Source organism: Oryx dammah, unplaced genomic scaffold, assembly GCF_014754425.2.
Source record: "Oryx dammah isolate SB20612 unplaced genomic scaffold, SCBI_Odam_1.1 HiC_scaffold_29, whole genome shotgun sequence".
In the NCBI taxonomy this organism is placed as follows: domain Eukaryota; kingdom Metazoa; phylum Chordata; class Mammalia; order Artiodactyla; family Bovidae; genus Oryx; species Oryx dammah.
This window is the reverse complement of record NW_024070213.1, coordinates 30,477,197-30,494,750: the sequence shown is the minus strand read 5'-3', so window position 1 is coordinate 30,494,750 and position 17,554 is coordinate 30,477,197. Positions and strand designations below refer to the sequence as shown.

The window sequence follows — 17,554 nt, the reverse complement described above, 5'->3', positions numbered from 1 at the left end:
AGGTATTCCTGTAAAATTCATAATTAATGTAAAGTGCTTTTAATATGAAGTAAAATATCTGTGGTTATTAGAGTTAACTGTTATTTAAATTATTGTAAAAATTGTAGTCATTTTAGAAAATAAAATTTTAATTGAGTTCATACCTCAAAATATTTCTTTAGCATAGCAAATCAAATTTGCACATTGTGTGTTGTTTTAATTAAGTTCCAATCCCTTTAATTTAGTGGGATATTTAACTACTAATTAATAAGGTTGATGGTTGTTAAAATATTCTTTTAGAAATTCTTCATTTCGGTTTTTGAGATATTTTATCAACTTTCATTTTTCTTAGTTATACAAAAGCACAGGCACAGCACAGCACTCTTGGGTAATTTTGGTATTTTGTTTTTCTTTTCCATTTTCCAGTAGGAACAGGTATTCTGTGGCTTATGCAGCTCAAAAGCCTTGGCTATTAAATGCTACGGTAGAAGAAAATATTACCTTTGGAAGTCCTTTCAACAAGCAGAGGTAATTTTGAATGTATAAAATTTAGAACTAAAAAGAACAACTATTTCTAATCCCTATGTTTGGTTCACAGTTTCTGGAGTCTTTACTAAAAAAAATTTATTGGAGTATAGTTGATTTACAGTGTTATGTTAGTTTCAGGTATACAGCAAAGTGAACCAGTTTTAGTATACATATAGCCACTTTTTTAAAGATTCCTTTCCCATATAGGCCATTACAGAGTATTGAGTAGAGTTCACTGTGCTGTACGGCAGATGCTTGATATCTACTTTATGTGTAGTAGTACAGATATATCAATCCCAGTATCCCAGTGTATCCTTCCTCCCACCCATCCCCTGGTTCTGAAATCTTTACATCAGGACTTCCTTTCTTCTCTGTTTGCCCTGCTTCTTTCCTCATCACCGGGTCTACTAAGTCAACCTTTGTAAGAGAAGCCTCACTGGCATTCAGCCCATCATACGCACTTACTGAGAACAATTTGTACAGCAAAAATAAACAGCTGAAACAGAAGTCGTATGTGTATGGGGGGTGGGGGGTGCAGGGTGAGGGTGGTGCTGAGGTTGTTGATAAACAGAAGACAAATCCCAGTAAGTTGCAGAAGGAGGGTCAACCATGGAAAAAGAAGAGAAGGAATATGGGATCTGAGGGGTCTGATTACTCAGAGCAGCCAGAGTATGTTTTCTTTCAGTCATCTTCTAAACACCCATTGGAGAAGGGAATGACTACCCACTCAAGAATTCTTGCCTGGAGAATTCCATGGACAGAGCAGCTTGGTGGGCTACAGTCCATGGGTCTCAAAGAGTTGGGCACAACTGAGTGACTGACACTTTCACTTCCAAACATCCACTGGAGTGTACAAAGGCAAGACCCTTTCCTGAAGCCACCTTCACGAGGGGTAGGGAGTGTCCTAAGACTCAAAGCAGGGTCCTGAGAGTTAAGGAAAATTAGATCTGGGGAGAGGCATGAGGAATGGGGGAGGGGAGAGGAAAGTGTGGGACGGAAAATCAAATTACACAGGATTGTTTGGGGCCTGGAAGTAAACCAGACAGAAAGGGATCTGTGTACATTGATGGTGGCAAACTCCACTGTGAAGGAAGGCTGAGATGGGCAGTAAAGTACCTTAAAAGCCAACCAATATAAATCTGAATTTTCCGGAGGCCCAGCAAAGTGTTAGAAAGAGGATTCACAAAATAAATGTACTCTGTCCGTATCATGACAGATTTATATAAGGTGAATCTGAATTAGGAGCAAAAAGACATTTAGAAGGTTGTTGGGCAAATGATCTGGGCATGCTGTGTTTGTTGTCTATACTTGGCAGTGACTGTAGAAATGGAAGAAAAAGAGATGGTTGACAAACATTCTGGAATAAGAATGGGAGAAGACAATGGAAGAGTCACATGGACTCTAGAAAAGTGGTACAGATGAACCTATTTGCAGGGCAGGAATAGAGACTCAGATTTAGAGACCAGATGTGTAGACATATGGCAGGGAGCTGGGGGATGAATTGAAAGAGTAGCAGTGACATATATATACACTACCATGTGTAGAACAGATAGCTAATGGGAAGCTGCTCTATAGCTCAGGAAGCTCAGTTTGGTGCTCTGTGATGACCTAGATGGGTGGGATGGAGGTGGGATGGGATGCAGGACCAAGAGGGAGAAGATACATGCATATACATAGCTGGTTCACTTTGTAGTACAGCGGAAATTAACACAACATTTTACAGCACCTATACCCCAATTTAAAAACAAAATCACTCAAATATTTTAAGACCAGATGATCGAGAAAATGAAACCATTGATATTTTCCCCAGAACTCCCAGTCTCCATGCTTCCTTGAATTTCCAGTCAACCCCAGTTTCTAGATCCAGCCTTAGGTCAACTTTATGTAAGTCCTTATTGAGTTCTGTTTTCTTCTCTCTTCAGCATCATGACTGTGGACACAGATTCCTCTCCCCTGTCCCCACTTCGCCCCGCCCCAGAACCCACGCTTTAGCCCCAGTGAGGCTCCTCTTATCCTTCACACATACCGTGAACTTGTCCACTGTCGTACAGTTCCTTTCTCTCTCACCTCATTGTCATTCCTGGCAGATTACAGTTCGTCTTTCTGCAGCCACCTCACAAATCACCTCCTCTGCAAAGATGTCACTGATTTCTCAGTCATTCCCTCCTGCATATTCTAGGAGCACTGTGTAACTACCCATCTATGGTACCTAACAAGGTACATTTGTATCATATGTTTCTGTGTCAATTTTCTGCCACATTTAATAAGCTGTTTTTTAATTTTTAACCATTTTTCATTGAAGTATAATTAATTAACAATGTCATGTTAGTTTCAAGTGTACAGCAAAGTGATTTGGTTGTACGTATATCTATTCTTTTTCAGATTATTTTCCATTATAGGTTATTACAAGAAATTGGATATAGTTCCCTGTACTATACAATAATTTTACAAGAGTGGAAACCAATATCTATTTGTCTTTGTATCTACAAGCCTAATGTAGAGGCCAGAGTATACTAAATTTTTCAATAAGTGTTTTATTTCAGCTTCTGAGACATTGAACCTGGGACTTGGTTTATGGGCAGTATATTAATTGTGATTTAAAAACTCAAAACCACCTCTCCCACAGGTACAAAGCAGTCACAGACGCCTGTTCTCTTCAACCAGATATTGACTTACTACCATTTGGAGACCAAACTGAAATTGGAGAGAGGGTGAGCTATGTATACTGAAATTACACAATGAACACAAATCCAGAAAAGTCTTCCAATTATCTTTAACCTTTAATGGAAAATTTTAAAAATCTGAGCGCACTGGAATTATGTTTTCCTAGTGACAAGTTCTAGAAACAGAAGCATAGAAGATCTTGATGCCACTCTCTTAAGGATGCATTGAGTAACTATCATGAACTTCACATTTTGCTAGCCACTCAGGAGTTCTCAAGGGAAAGGAACCAGTCCCTGCCTTTGATCAAATGTATTTTTACTTAACTTGGAGTTTACTTTAAATTGGTTTGGAAACCGAGATTGCTTCTGACAACTTTTTCCACTCTTGTCAACATCCATTTATTCTTGTTAAAGTGTTCTTTTTGCTTTGTATACATTGGCGTCATACTGTTCCAACTAGCCGAAAAATATTTATACCTGTATATAATCTTTATAACAATGTTGGCTAAAGTGTTTGACTCTTATGGGGTCAAGTACTAAGCAAAAGACTTTATATGCATTATTTGCTTTTACAACAAATCTGTTACATAGGTGTTTTGTTATCTGCATATTGCAGCTGAGAAAACCAGGGTGGAGAAAGGTTAAAGAACTTGCCTGGTCAGAGTCACTGGAACAGTTGAGATTGACTATCATCTGTGTTATTCACTGCTGTTTTTTATTGCAGCATGGTATAGTGTTTAAGAACATGACCTGAACTTCTCGAAGCCTTAGTTTCCATGTGGAGTGCAATACATTGAAATTGCTATGATAAGAGAAATAAGGAATGGAAACCCATACACAGCAGCCTGACACATTTTACTAAAGTGTTAGTTGCTCAATCATGTCTGACTCTGCAACTCCATGGCCTGTAGCTCATCTGTGCAAGGAATTTTCCAGGCAATACTGGAGTGAGTAGCTATTGCCTTTTCTAGGGCATCGTCCCGACCCAGGATTGAACCCAGGTCTCCCACATTGCAGGCAGATTCTTTACCATCTGAGCTACCAGGGAAGCTCGTCACATACCAAGTGCTCAATAAATAGCAGTTTTTCACATTTGTATAATTAACACTTGATTATAAAAGCATACTGCCGTATAGTTCACTTGAACACAACTTGTAATATTGAATTTAGGAGACATGTATTAAGCATACTACAGACACAATTCATGAAACTAGAAACAATTCCGAGATTACTTCCAGTCTTCAGCACTCATTTTGGTTTTTCTTTATGAATATTTTTGGACAGCGGAGCCCTCTATCAGAGTGAAAAGAAGATTAATGTTATCAGTCAAAGATGATCTTAATATATTCAAGTGTTGACCACTAGAAAGCTTGCGTTTTTATCTTCCCGATGTTATCAACATTTAATTAATAAACTACCATTAATTTAAGGGTTTTAAAGAGAAGTCTGTATTTTTAGGAAATTTTTTTTTTTACCAGCAGATTATTTACTACTGTAAAAATGGTGGATGTTACTGGGTATTTCTTCTCTAGGGCATCAACCTGAGTGGAGGTCAGAGGCAAAGAATCTGTGTGGCCCGAGCTCTCTATCAAAATACCAACATTGTCTTCTTGGTAAGAATATATAGTCTTCCTTTTCTTTCTACTTCATCTTTCTCTCTGGACAAATGAGTGTTTAAGGAGATAAGTAACTCAAGGAAAGATGGTTTAACTTGTGAAATCACAGAGAAGGCAAAACAAATCCTCAGAGTACACGGCAGATCAACATGTAAGATGTGAGTGAAGGACCCCAAGGGACTGAGGTTCCCAAATGATTGCTTATATGAGTTCTTGAACCATGAGGATCACTGATGAAAGGGTGTGGATGGTGCTAGATGAACTAGACAGGATTATAAGTCTTCTCATTTATATTTGCTGGTAGAAAGAGGGGCTGGAAAATATACTCTTGGTGGGCATAAGGGTTAGTAAGGATGCAACTCTGTGGTTAAGGTTTATCTGCAAAGTTTCCTGAAATTATTCTTAGAAATATTGATACCAGCCTAGACCTACTAAATCATAATCTATAAAGGCAGAGTCTAGAATCTGTATCTAAAAAAGCTCTGTAGATGATTTTCTAGTATATCCTTGGTTGATAACCTATGGATATACAAATAAAAATGGATGATTATATTGATTATGAATTTGCTCTAGTTTTATTCCTCTGGCACATTGTAGCAAAAATCACTTAGCATACAACTAGACAGTGCCTAGAGACCAGCAGGCTATGCAAATCCATCCTTCCCCTGCCTTCTCCTTCTGTGCATGTATTCAGTTCAGTTCAGTCACTCAGTCGTGTCCGACTCTTTGCAATCCCATGAATCGCACAAACCAGGCCTCCCTGTAAATCACCAGCTCCTGGAGTTCACTCAGATTCACGTCCATCAAGTCAGTGATGCCATTCAACCATCTCATCCTCTGTCGTCCCCTCCTCCTGCCCCCAATACCTTCCAGAATCAAAGTCTTTTCTAGTGAGTCAACTCTTCGCATGAGGTGGCCAAAGTACTGGAGTTTCAGCTTTAGCATCATTCCTTCCAAAGAAATCCCAGAGCTGATCTCCTTCAGAATGGACTGGTTGGATCTCCTTGCAGTCCAAGGGACTCTCAAGAGTCTTCTCCAAAACCACAGTTCAAAAGCATCAATTCTTCGGTGCTCAGCCTTCTTCACAGTCCAACTCTCACACCCATGCATGACCACAGGAAAAACCATAGCCTTGACTAGACGGACCTTAGTCGGCAAAGTAATGTCCCTGCTTTTGAATATGCTATCTAGGTTGATCACAACTTTTCTTCCAAGGAGTAAGCGTCTTTTAATTTCATGGCTGCAGTCACCATCTGCAGTGATTTTGGAGCCCCCCAAAATAAAGTCTGACACTGTTTCCACTGTTTCCCCATCTATTTCCCATGAAGTGATAGGACCAGATGCCATGATCTTCCTTTTCTGAATGTTGAGCTTTAAGCCAAATTTTTCACTCTCCTCTTTCACTTTCATCAAGAGGCTTTTTAGCTCCTCTTCACTTTCTGCCATAAGGGTGGTGTCATCTGCATATCTGAAGTTATTGATATTTCTCCCGGCAATCTTGATTCCAGCTTGTGTTTCTTCCAGTCCAGCATTTCTCATGATGTACTCTGCATAGAAGTTAAATAAGCAGGGTGACAATATACAGCCTTGATGTACTCCTTTTCCTATTTGGAACCAGTCTGTTGTTCCATGTCCAGTTCTAACTGTTGCTTCCTGACCTGCATACAGATTTCTCAAGACGCAGGTCAGGTGGTCTGGTATTCCCATCTCTTTCAGAATTTTCCACAGTTTATTGTGATCCACACAGTCAAAGGCTTTGGCATAGTCAATAAAACAGAAACAGATATTTTTCTGGAACTCTCTTGCTTTTTCCATGATCCAGCGGATGTTGGCAATTTGATCTCTGGTTCCTCTGCCTTTTTTAAAACCAGCTTGAACATCAGGGAGTTTGCGGTTCACATATTGCTGAAACCTGGCTTGGAGAATTTTGAGCATTACTTTACTTGCGTGTGAGATGAGTGCAATTGTGCAGTAGTTTGAGCATTCTTTGGCATTGCTTTTCCTTGGGATTGGAATGAAAACTGACCTTTTCCAGTCCTGTGGCCACTGCTGAGTTTTCCAAATTTGCTGGCATATTGAGTGCAGCACTTTCACAGCATCATCTTTCAGGATTTGAAACAGCTCAACTGGAATTCCATCACCTCCACTAGCTTTGTTCGTAGTGATACTTTCTAAGGCCCACTTGACTTCACATTCCAAGATGTCTGGCTCTAGATTAGTGATCACATCATCATGATTATCTTGGTCTTGAAGATCTTTTTTGTACAGTTCTTCCATGTATACTTGCCACCTCTTCTTAATATCTTCTGCTTCTGTTAGGTCCAGACCTTTTCTGTCCTTTATCGAGCCAATCTTTGCATGAAATGTTCTCTTGGTATCTCTAATTTTCTTGAAGAGATCTCTAGTCTTTCCCATTCTGTTCTTTTCCTCTATTTCTTTGCATTGATCGCTGAAGAAGGCTTTCTTATCTCCTCTTGCTATTCTTTGGAACTCTGCATTCAGATGCTTATATCTTTCCTTTTCTCCTTTGCTTTTCGCCTCTCTTCTTTTCACAGCTATTTGTAAGGCCTCCCCAGACAGCCATTTTGCTTGTTTGCATTTCTTTTCCATGGGGATGGTCTTGATCCCTGTCTCCTGTACAATGTCACGAACCTCATTCCATAGTTCATCAGGCACTCTATCAGATCTAGGCCCTTAAATCTATTACTTCCACTGTATAATCATAAGGGATTTGATTTAGGTCATACCTGAATGGTCTAGCGGTTTTCCCTACTTTCTTCAATTTAAGTCTGAATTTGGCAATAAGGAGTTCATGATCTGAGCCACAGTCAGCTCCCAGTCTTGTTTTTGTTGACTATATAGAGCTTCTCCATCTTTGGCTGCAAAGAATATAATCAATCTGATTTTGCTGTTGACCGTCTGGTGATGTCCATGTGTAGAGTCTTCTCTTGTGTTGTTGGAAAAGGGTCTTTGCTATGACCAGTGTATTTTCTTGGCAAAACTCTGTTAGGCTTTGCCCTGCTTCATTCCGCATTCCAAGGCCAATTTTGCCTGTTACTCCAGGTGTTTCTTGACTTCCTACTTTTGCATTCCAGTCCCCTATAATGAAAAGAACATCTTTTTTGGGTGTTACTTCTAAAAGATCTTGTAGGTCTTCATAAAACCGTTCATTGTCACAGGTTCTGGTAATTAGAACATGGGCATCTTTGGAGACCATTATTCTGCCTGCCTCAGATAGCTCTTATTATTGGAAAGTTATTATAGGATTAAAATCTGCTTCTGTATATTTTCCCTTAATTCGCTTCCATTCTGCTTCTGCAACAGCAAATATATTTCTTTTATAAGGCCACAACTCAATATTTTAATATTATTGTTGTAACTTGCCATAATTTACTTTTCTCTAGGCTGAGAAAGTTAATATTTTAATTCTTCAACAGTAATGTTATCCTTATAACTTCTCTTCTGGATATAATAGTGTTTGTTAGGGTCCCTTTGAAAAAACGTGTTCTGGATGCACTCTGATCAACTCAGATAGTCTTAAAATTAATGGAGCTTATGATCTAAATATTATACTTTCTTCATAGCAGCCTAAAATTGAATAATGTTTTAGCAGCAACAGAATACTGTTGATCAATCAGTTCAGTTCGGTCGCTCAGTCGTGTCCGACCCTTTGCAACCCCATGGACTGCAGCACGCCAAGCCTCCTTGTCCATCACCAACTCCCAGAGTTTACTCAGATTCATGTGTTTGAATAATTTCTCTTAGATAAAAATATGTTACCCTTCGATTTAAAAATTCACAAAGCACTTTGATTCGCAGTATTGTCTCATTTGATTCTTATGACTATGCTGCTAGGGTAGGTGGTTTCCTCATGGGAAGAAAGGAAACTTATACATAGAAAGGTAGAATGCCTTGCCTGAGAACTAAAGGCTAGTAAGTGATAGAGTATGAGCTAGAACTTCATATCTTTTTAGTACTTTTCCTTTTTTCCTGTTTTTGTGATCAGCTAAGCTTCTTTTTCTTCTTTTAATTATTACTCTCAAGTTACTGTGTTGTCTTTTGCTTTCTTTTTGTCTCCTTTCCTCCTTCCCTCCCTTCCTTCCTTTCCATCCACCAGTGTTTAATGAGTGTCTTCAGAGCCTTCTTCTGTGCTGGGTACAAAGGGAACAAAGGAGAAAGAGACATTATTGTTATCTATAAAGATCTTACATCTATCTTTAAAAGATCTATCTATAAAGATCATATAAATAATTAGTTGAAAGGTTTTAGATTTTGCTGTAAACTCTAATTAAACTTTATCAAATTAGCCTTTACACCTCCATACTTTTTTCCATGGTGGCTGCAACAATTTATATTTGCAACTACAATGCAAAAATTCCTTTTTCTCCACATTCTCACGAACATTAGTTATTTCTTGTGTTTTTGATAATAGCCAATCTAACAGGTGATAACTCATTGTGGTTTTGATTTGTATTTCCCAGATAATTAATAATATTAATATTAATGATAATTAATGATTTTGAGTACTATTTATGTACCTTTTGGCCATTTTTTCACTTTTTGGGAAAAAATATCTATTCAGATCCTTTGACCATTTTTAAATTGGATTGTTTGGATATTTTGTTATTGATTTGTATGAGGTTTTTATATTTTGTGGGCATTACTACTCATACGATACATGATTTGCAAACATTTCATTCCATTCCATAAGTTGCCCTTTCATTTTGTTGATGATTTTCTTTAATGCACAGAAATGTTTTAGTTTGATGTAGTTCTGTTTATTTATTTTTGCTTTTGTTGCCTTTGTTTTTGGTATTAAAATTTTAAAAGCATTGCCAAGACCAACATCAAAGAGCTTATCCACTATGTTTTCTTCTAAGAGTTTTATGGTTTCAGATCTTAGGTTCGTGTCTTTAGTCCACTTGAGTTCATTTTTGTGTATGATGTAAAATAGTGGCCCAGGTTTTTTTTTTTTTTTTTTTTGCATACTGCTGTCTACTTTCCCCAATATCATTTATTGAAGAGACTACTCTTTCCACATTGTATCTGTCCATAGAGGCAGTTTAACTTCTTCCTATTTGGATGCCATTTCTTTTTCTTGACTAATTGATCTGACATAGTACTTCCAGTGTATGTGTGCCCAGTAACTCAGTTCATTTCAGTTCAGTTCAGTCTCTTAGTCATGTCTGACTCTTTGCGACCCCATGGACTGCAGCATGCCAGGCTTCCCTGTGCATCACAAGCTCCCGAAGTTTGCTCCAATTCATGTCCATCGAGTCAGTGATGTCATCCAACCATCTCATCCTCTGTCATCCCCTTCTCCTCCTGCCTTCGATCTTTCCCAGCATCAGGGTCTTTTCAAATGAGTCAGTTCTTCACATCAGGTGGCCAAAGTATTGGAGTTTCAGCTTCAACATCAGTCCTTCCAATGAACATTCAGGACTGGTTTCCTTTAGGATGGACTGGTTGGATCTCCTTGCAGTCCAAGGGACTCTCAAGAGTCTTCTCCAACACTACAGTTCAAAAACATTAATTCTTCGGTGCTCAGCTTTCTTTATGGATGTCTGACTCTCAAATCCATATATGACTACTGTAAAAATCATAGCTTTGACAGATGGACCTTTGTTGGCAAACTAATGTCTCTTTTTAATATGCTGTCTATGTTGGTCATAGCTTTTCTTCCAAGGAGCAGGTGTCTTTTAATTTCATGACTGCAGTCACCATCTGCACTGATTTTGGAGCCCAAAAAATAAAGTCTGTCACTGTTTCCGTTGTTTCCCCATCTATTTGCATGAAGTGACAGGACCAGATGCTATGATCTTTGTTTTCTGAATGTTGAGCTTTAAGCCAACTTTTTCACTCTCTTTCACTTTCATCAAGAGGCTCTTTAGTTCTTCTTCACTTTCCGCCTTAAGGGTGGCATCATCTGCATTTCTGAGGTTATTGATATTTCTCCCGGCAATCTTGATTCCAGTTTGTGTTTCATCCAGCCTGGTATTTCGCATGATATGCTCTGCACATAAGTTAAATAAGCATAGTGACAGTATACAAACTTGACATACTCCTTTCCCTATCTGAAACCAGTCTGTTGTTCCATGTTCAGTTCTAACTGTTGTTTCTTGACCTGCATACAGATTTCTCAGGAGGCAGGTAAGGTGGTCTGATATACCCATCTCTTTACAAATTTTTCACAGTTTGTTGTGATCCAGTCACTCAGTGGTGTCCAATTCTTCGGACTGTGTGGACTATAGCCCACCAGGTTTCTTTGTCCACGGGAGTTCCCAGGCAAGAATACTGGAGTGGGTTGCCATTTCTTCCTCCAGGGGATCTTTCTGACCCAGGAATCAAACCCACATCTCCTGCATTGGCAGGCAGATAGATTCTTTATCACTAAGCCACCTGGTAAGCCCCATAGTATTTTTTTCAGTACTGTGTTGAGTAAAAGTGGTGAGACTGGGTATCCTTGTCTTATTCCTGATCCTCAGTTCAGTTCAGTTCAGTCACTCAGTTGTGTCCGACTCTTTGTGACCCCATGAATCGCAGCACGCCAGGCCTCCCTGTCCATCACCATCTCCCAGAGTTCACTCAGACTCACATCCATCGAGTCTGTGATGCCATCCAGCCATCTCATCCTCGGTCGTCCCCTTCTCCTCCTACCCCCAATCCCTCCCAGCATCAGAGTCTTTTCCAATGAGTCAACTCTTCGCATGAGGTGGCCAAAGTACTGGAGTTTCAGCTTTAGCATCATTCCTTCCAAAGAAATCCCAGGGTTGATCTCCTTCAGAATGTACTGGTTGGATCTCCTTGCAGTCCAAGGGACTCTCAAGAGTCTTCTCCAACACCACAGTTCAAAAGCATCAATTCTTCAGTGCTCAGCCTTCTTCACAGTCCAACTCTCACATTCATACATGACCACAGGAAAAACCATAACCTTGACTAGATGGACCTTAGTCGGCAAAGTGATGTTTCTGCTTTTGAATATACTATATAGGTTTGTCATAACTTTTCTTCCAAGGAGTAAGCATCTTTTAATTTCATGGCCCCAATCACCATCTGCAGTGATTTTGGAGCCCAAAAAATTAAAGTCTGACACTGTTTCCACTGTTTCCCCATCTATTTCCCATGAAGTGATGGGACCAGATGCCATGACCTTCGTTTTCTGAATGATCCTAGTGGGAAAGGTTTCAACTTTTCACCATTGAGTGTGGTGTTTGCTGTGGGCTTGTCATATATGATCTTTATTATGTTGAGGTATGTTTTCTCTATACCCATTCTATTCAAAGTTTTTAACATGATTAAATGTTGAATGTGGCAAATGTATTTTATGCTTCTATTGAGTTGATCATTTGATTTTTATCCTTTATTTTATTATTATGGTGTGTCATATTGATTGATTTGCAGATGTTGAACTATCCTTGCATCCCTGGAATAAATCCAACTTATTCACGGTGTATGCATCTTTTAATGACTATTGAATATGGCTTGTTAATATTTTGTCAAGGATGTTTGCATCTGTGTTCATCAGAAACACTGGTCTGTAATTTTCTTTTTTTGTGTGTGTGGTGTCTTTGGTATCAGGGAATCATTGGTTTTAATATCAGGGTAATACTAGCTTTGTAAAATGTTTGGAAGTATACTTTCCTCTTCTATTTTTTGAAAAAGTTTGAGAAGGATTGGTTTAAATCCCAGTTTAAGTGTTTGATTGAATTCACCAGTGAAACCATCTGGTTCTGGGCTTTTGTTTATTGGGGTGTTTTTGATTACTAATCCAATCCCCTTACCAGTAGTTGGTCTATTCAGACTTTCTATTTTTTCATGGTTCAGTTTTTGCAGATTGTTTTTTCCTAGGAATTTATCCATGTCTTTTAGGTGTCCAGTTTGTTGGTGTTCATAATAGTCTTGTGAGACTTTGTATTTGTGTGGCCACAATAGTAATGTTGCCTCTTTCATTTATAGTTTTATTTGAATCCTCCCACTTTCTTTGGTGAATCTTATTAGTGGAAGTGGAAGCGTTAATTGCTCAGTTGTGTCTGACTCTTTGTGACCCCGTGGACTGTCGCCTTCTAGGCTCCTGTGTCCATGGGATTCTCCAGGCAAGAATACTAGAGCGGGTGGCCATTCCCTTCTCCAGGGGATCTTCCCGATCCAAGGATTGAACCCAGGTCCTGCTTTGCAGGCAGATTGTTTACCATCTGAGCCACCCTGTATCTAATGAGTCTTGTTAAGTGTTTGTATATTTTACTTATTCAGTTTCATCAATCTTCCCTATTGTCTCTTTAGTCTGTATTGTATATATTTCTCTTCTGGTCTTTGTTATTTTCTTCCTTCCATGAACTATGGGCTTAATTGTTCTTTTTCTAGTTTCCTGAGATGTAAAGTTAGGTTGTTTATTTGAGGCCTTTCTTTTTTCTTAATGTAGGAATTCATTGCTATAAAATTCTCTTAGAACTGGTTTTGCTGTATCCCATAAGTTTTGATGCATTGTGTCTCATTTTCATTTGTTTCAAGATTATTTGATTTGCTTTTTCAGTTTCTCCATTGGTTATTCAGAGCATCTTGTTTTATCTTCACATTTTTTGTGAATTTTCCAGAGGTGGGGTTTATGATGAGAATGTGTCTCAACCTTTCCTACCTGTTTTGATGTATTTTTCTGTCACTTAAAATGTAGAAATCACTCAGTTTCTGGATCTCTTCCAAAAGGAATTGCTCCATGTGCAGCTGTATATTCAGTGTGTCCATGGCAGGAGGAAAATTCAGGAGCCTCCTACATTGTAATCTTGGTCCAGAGTCTGTGCCTATTTTTATTCATGTCTAAAGTGAATAGATGTCAATTTTAACTACTATCATATTCTTTGTTTTGGTTTATTGTTATAGGTTGTCAAGTAATGTTGGCTTTTGAACTTGGAGATTCTATATATAAGAATTCAACCCACTCCAAATATTGTTATTTACTTTTAACATTATTTTTAAGATGAAAGAGAAAATAAAATCTTCATTTTTAGTTTAGTAACTTTATGACACTTAAAGCTATTCAGGGTCTGTTTATTATAAATTGAATTTTGTGGGATAATTTGCCTTTAGTTATTTGTATTTCTGTTTTCTGGAGGAATTTCATTACAAAGAAAATATAAAATTTTTTGTTATCTCTCCATTTTACTTGTTGTAGGATGATCCATTTTCTGCCTTGGATATTCACTTGAGTGATCACCTAATGCAGGAAGGTATTTTGAAATTTCTCCAAGATGACAAGAGGACACTTGTTCTTGTGACTCACAAATTACAATATCTAACACATGCTGACTGGGTAAGAGTTTAAAAGACATTAAAAGAATTTTTATACTACAGCTATATAAATGCTTCCTGAGATAAATATAACTCACTTGACCAATTATGGATTTTTGTCATAATTCTAATATATGCTTTCCTTAGATCATAGCCATGAAAGATGGAAGTGTTCTAAGAGAAGGGACTTTGAAGGATATTCAGACCAAAGATGTAGAGCTTTATGAACATTGGAAAACACTAATGAATCGGCAGGATCAAGAACTAGAAAAGGTAATTGCTCAGATTTAGAAGAGTTCAGAGGTCAGTTAAGAAGAGTCAGAAATACAGTGCAAAATTACTAAAAATACTTTTAAAGAAGTATTACATTTAATTTTTGATTACATAATAATCTCATCTGAAATATGAAATAATTGTATATTTATTTACCATTAATTGATAAACTACTTTGAAACTAATAAAATTCTAATGATATCTTTTATTATCAGGCCTTTAGAGGATTTTTACTTGAATTGGAGGCATATTATAATTATATGTGTGTTTAAAACAGTCATATATGCGTTTAAAACTTGCTCAAGCATGCTCTTTCCTCATTTTATCTTATTTTCCCTTATGTATCTCCTATTTTACCCACCTTCTATATGAGTTTTTCATTCATCACTTACAATTGGAGGGTTGTGGGCAAAGCAAAATCTGAGATGATTTTGAAAGAAAGAAGAGCTGTTAGCTGTGAGTATAGTGCAAAGTAGGCCTGGGATAGAGTTGGGGGAGGTGAAGGAAGGTAATCAGAAAGAAATAATAATAAAACTTTATATTTAAATAGTTTTTAAAGTCCACAAAACCTTTTTACATGATCTCTTTTAATTGTCACAAAATAAGCAAAAAATAGGAGAAATAAGCAAAGAAAATATGATCTCACTTTTACAGATGGGAAAATTGAGGCTCAGAGAGGCTACATAACTTGCCTAAACTTGTACAGTATATATAATATTTTGTACCAATTGGATTTAAACCCAGGTTCATACCAATGTAATGTATTTATATGATGTAAATATAATATTGAATGAAATGATAACAGAGTTGAAAACCAATTGAGTGTGATGAAAGAAAAACCACTCACGGTTGAGAGGTAAATTGTAAATTGAATTAGCAAATTTTCAAAATGTTTTCTCTTGAGTTGCGGGACTAGAAAGGGTCCAGAATTCAATAGTCCTGGTCAGGAATGAGCATTATAAAATGAAAATGTTTATATCAACAAATTTCTGAAAATGTCAAGAAGTTAAAATGTATTATTTCTTAAAGGAAAAAAAAATAATCTTGTTTCAATAGCAGAAGAAAGATAAAAAGTCAGACAAACCATTGGATTGCTCTGTCTTCTGTGAGCTTGCCAAAGATATAAAAGCCAATTACAAATGTCTCAAAATAAGGAAGAAAAGCCGTATGTCAGTGTCTTAGTAGAGTAGGACAAATCATAGAACCTTTGAAAGGGGGGTATTCATCAAAACATTACAGTGTACAATTGGCAAGAGCTCACTTAGAAATTATGCAGTGAGATGCTTGATAATAAACTTACTGGGATGACTCCAAATGACATTTTTTTCAGTGGTCTGGGTGCCAGGGACAAAAGAATATGATGTAAGCTTAAGGAGTGAACCATTTATGGTTTACTTTGAAAAGAAAATCTGGAAAAAACGCAAGAGAGAAAGGGGGGTGCTTTTGGCTTGATTTTGAAGTAATACTGACTACTGGGCAAGCTAAGAAGAATGTCTGTTACAGTGTGTTTAGAAATGAAGCGATCACTCAAGATACCATAGCTCTATAATTAAAGATGCATCACTGGTTATAGGGCTTCCCTGGTGGCTCAGACAGTAAAGAATCTGCCTGCAATGTGGAAGACCAGGGTTTGATCCCTGGGTCTGGAAGATCCCTTGGAGAAGGGAATGGCTACCCACAGCAGGGAAGCAAGGGCTACTGGCATCTAGTGGGTAGAAGACAGGGATGCTGTTAGACATACTACCGTGTACAGAACAGCCCCCACAACAAAGGATTTTCTGACCGCAAGTGTCAATAGTGCCGAGGTTGAGAAAAGCTGGCTTAGCACCAGAGCAGATCAAGCAAGTGGAGAACGAGGTGAAACTAAAGGATTCACAAAACATCCCATCTTTGGTCTTTAGACAGATCTGTCAGTTTAAAGGTTCAGAAATAATGGGAAGGTATGCTAAAGAGGATAGTAATGACAAGTTACAAATTAGAGAAGAAGTTGATAATACTTTTAGCTGATTTAAATGTTGTTAAAAATTCTGCCTTGGATGGCATCACCCATCATCTTCATAGTATTATTAAGCAAAATAAAGTAGCATTTTTGGATGTTTCTTCCCTCAGCCTTCAACCCTCACTTTGATTCAACTCTTCTCAGGCATTCAGTAAATAGGTATTTGATTGTTGTTGTTGTCATTTAGTCACTTAGTTGTGTCTGATTCTTTTGCAACTCCATGGACTGTAGCCTGCCAGGCTCCTCTGTCCATGGGATTCTCCAGGCAAGAATACTGGAGTGAGTTGCCATTTCCTTCTCCAGAGGATCTTCTCCACCCCGGGACCAAACCCACATTTCCTGCTTGACAGGCAGCTTCCTTACCACTGAGCCACCTGGGAAGCCTTATGTATTAGATAAGTGAAACTAAATTTGGATTTACTTAATCCATATATCAAAACAATTTAAAATATTTAATATCAGAGCTTAGTATGAGCATTTTACTCATAAGGAAAATGACTAAGATTAAAGTCCGCAAGATGATAACTCTTTTGCTCACACAGATTGGCGATTTGAAAAAGAACCAAATCTTCTGTTTTCCCACGTAGAGGTTTATTTCATTTCATTACACTATCCACAAAAGATCAGTTCTTTTTAAATTTTGTTTTGTTTGCTCTCAAAAAATACCTTACAGTGCACAAATATTGCTTTTCATATCATTAGGCACAATTAAAAGCTAATGTGAAATTATCTCTGAAAAATGCTATTCAAGAGACACTTTTGCTTTTACTTTTTTTTGTAAAGCAGGAACTTGGAAGCAACAGAGCTTTCTAGAATAGCAAGTCTCCTAAATCATACATTGTATGAGGCCAAACAAACAAAAACAAAACAGGACCACTATCTAGAGACTGATCATCAAAGAATTATTGGTTTATCCCTGTAACAAACAGATTTTTTTTTATATATTAGCATGTACAAGAAGCCCTTAAATTACTGTCAATTCCAGAAGTCAGTGGGTCAGTTATTTGGAACTCAGAATGCAGAGATTTCCCCACAGAAGCAGAGATACAGGTAGTTTCCCAGACTGTCCTGCGGAAGCTGATTTAACCCACAGTGTAACTGACCTGATGCTACTTGTGAAGTTCCAAAGCCAAGACGGAGGAGTGTTGGAAGCAGAGAACTGGAGAAAACAAAACACTTTTCCGTTTCTTAGCACAGGATGAATCTGGAGCAAC

General features: G+C 37.8%; 1 protein-coding gene across 9 annotated transcripts in view; it reads left to right on the top strand.

Moving 5' to 3' along the window:
* ABCC9 (ATP binding cassette subfamily C member 9) overlaps positions 1 to 17,554 on the top strand; it is a 159,377-nt gene that overhangs the window by 77,641 nt on the left and 64,182 nt on the right. For all 9 annotated transcript variants that reach the window (XM_040235321.1, XM_040235325.1, XM_040235320.1 and 6 more), the window contains 5 exons: positions 406 to 507; positions 3,134 to 3,218; positions 4,703 to 4,783; positions 13,953 to 14,090; positions 14,216 to 14,341. In XM_040235321.1, coding sequence (XP_040091255.1) covers positions 406 to 507; positions 3,134 to 3,218; positions 4,703 to 4,783; positions 13,953 to 14,090; positions 14,216 to 14,341 — 532 coding nt within the window. The remainder of the gene's footprint in view (positions 1 to 405; positions 508 to 3,133; positions 3,219 to 4,702; positions 4,784 to 13,952; positions 14,091 to 14,215; positions 14,342 to 17,554) is intronic.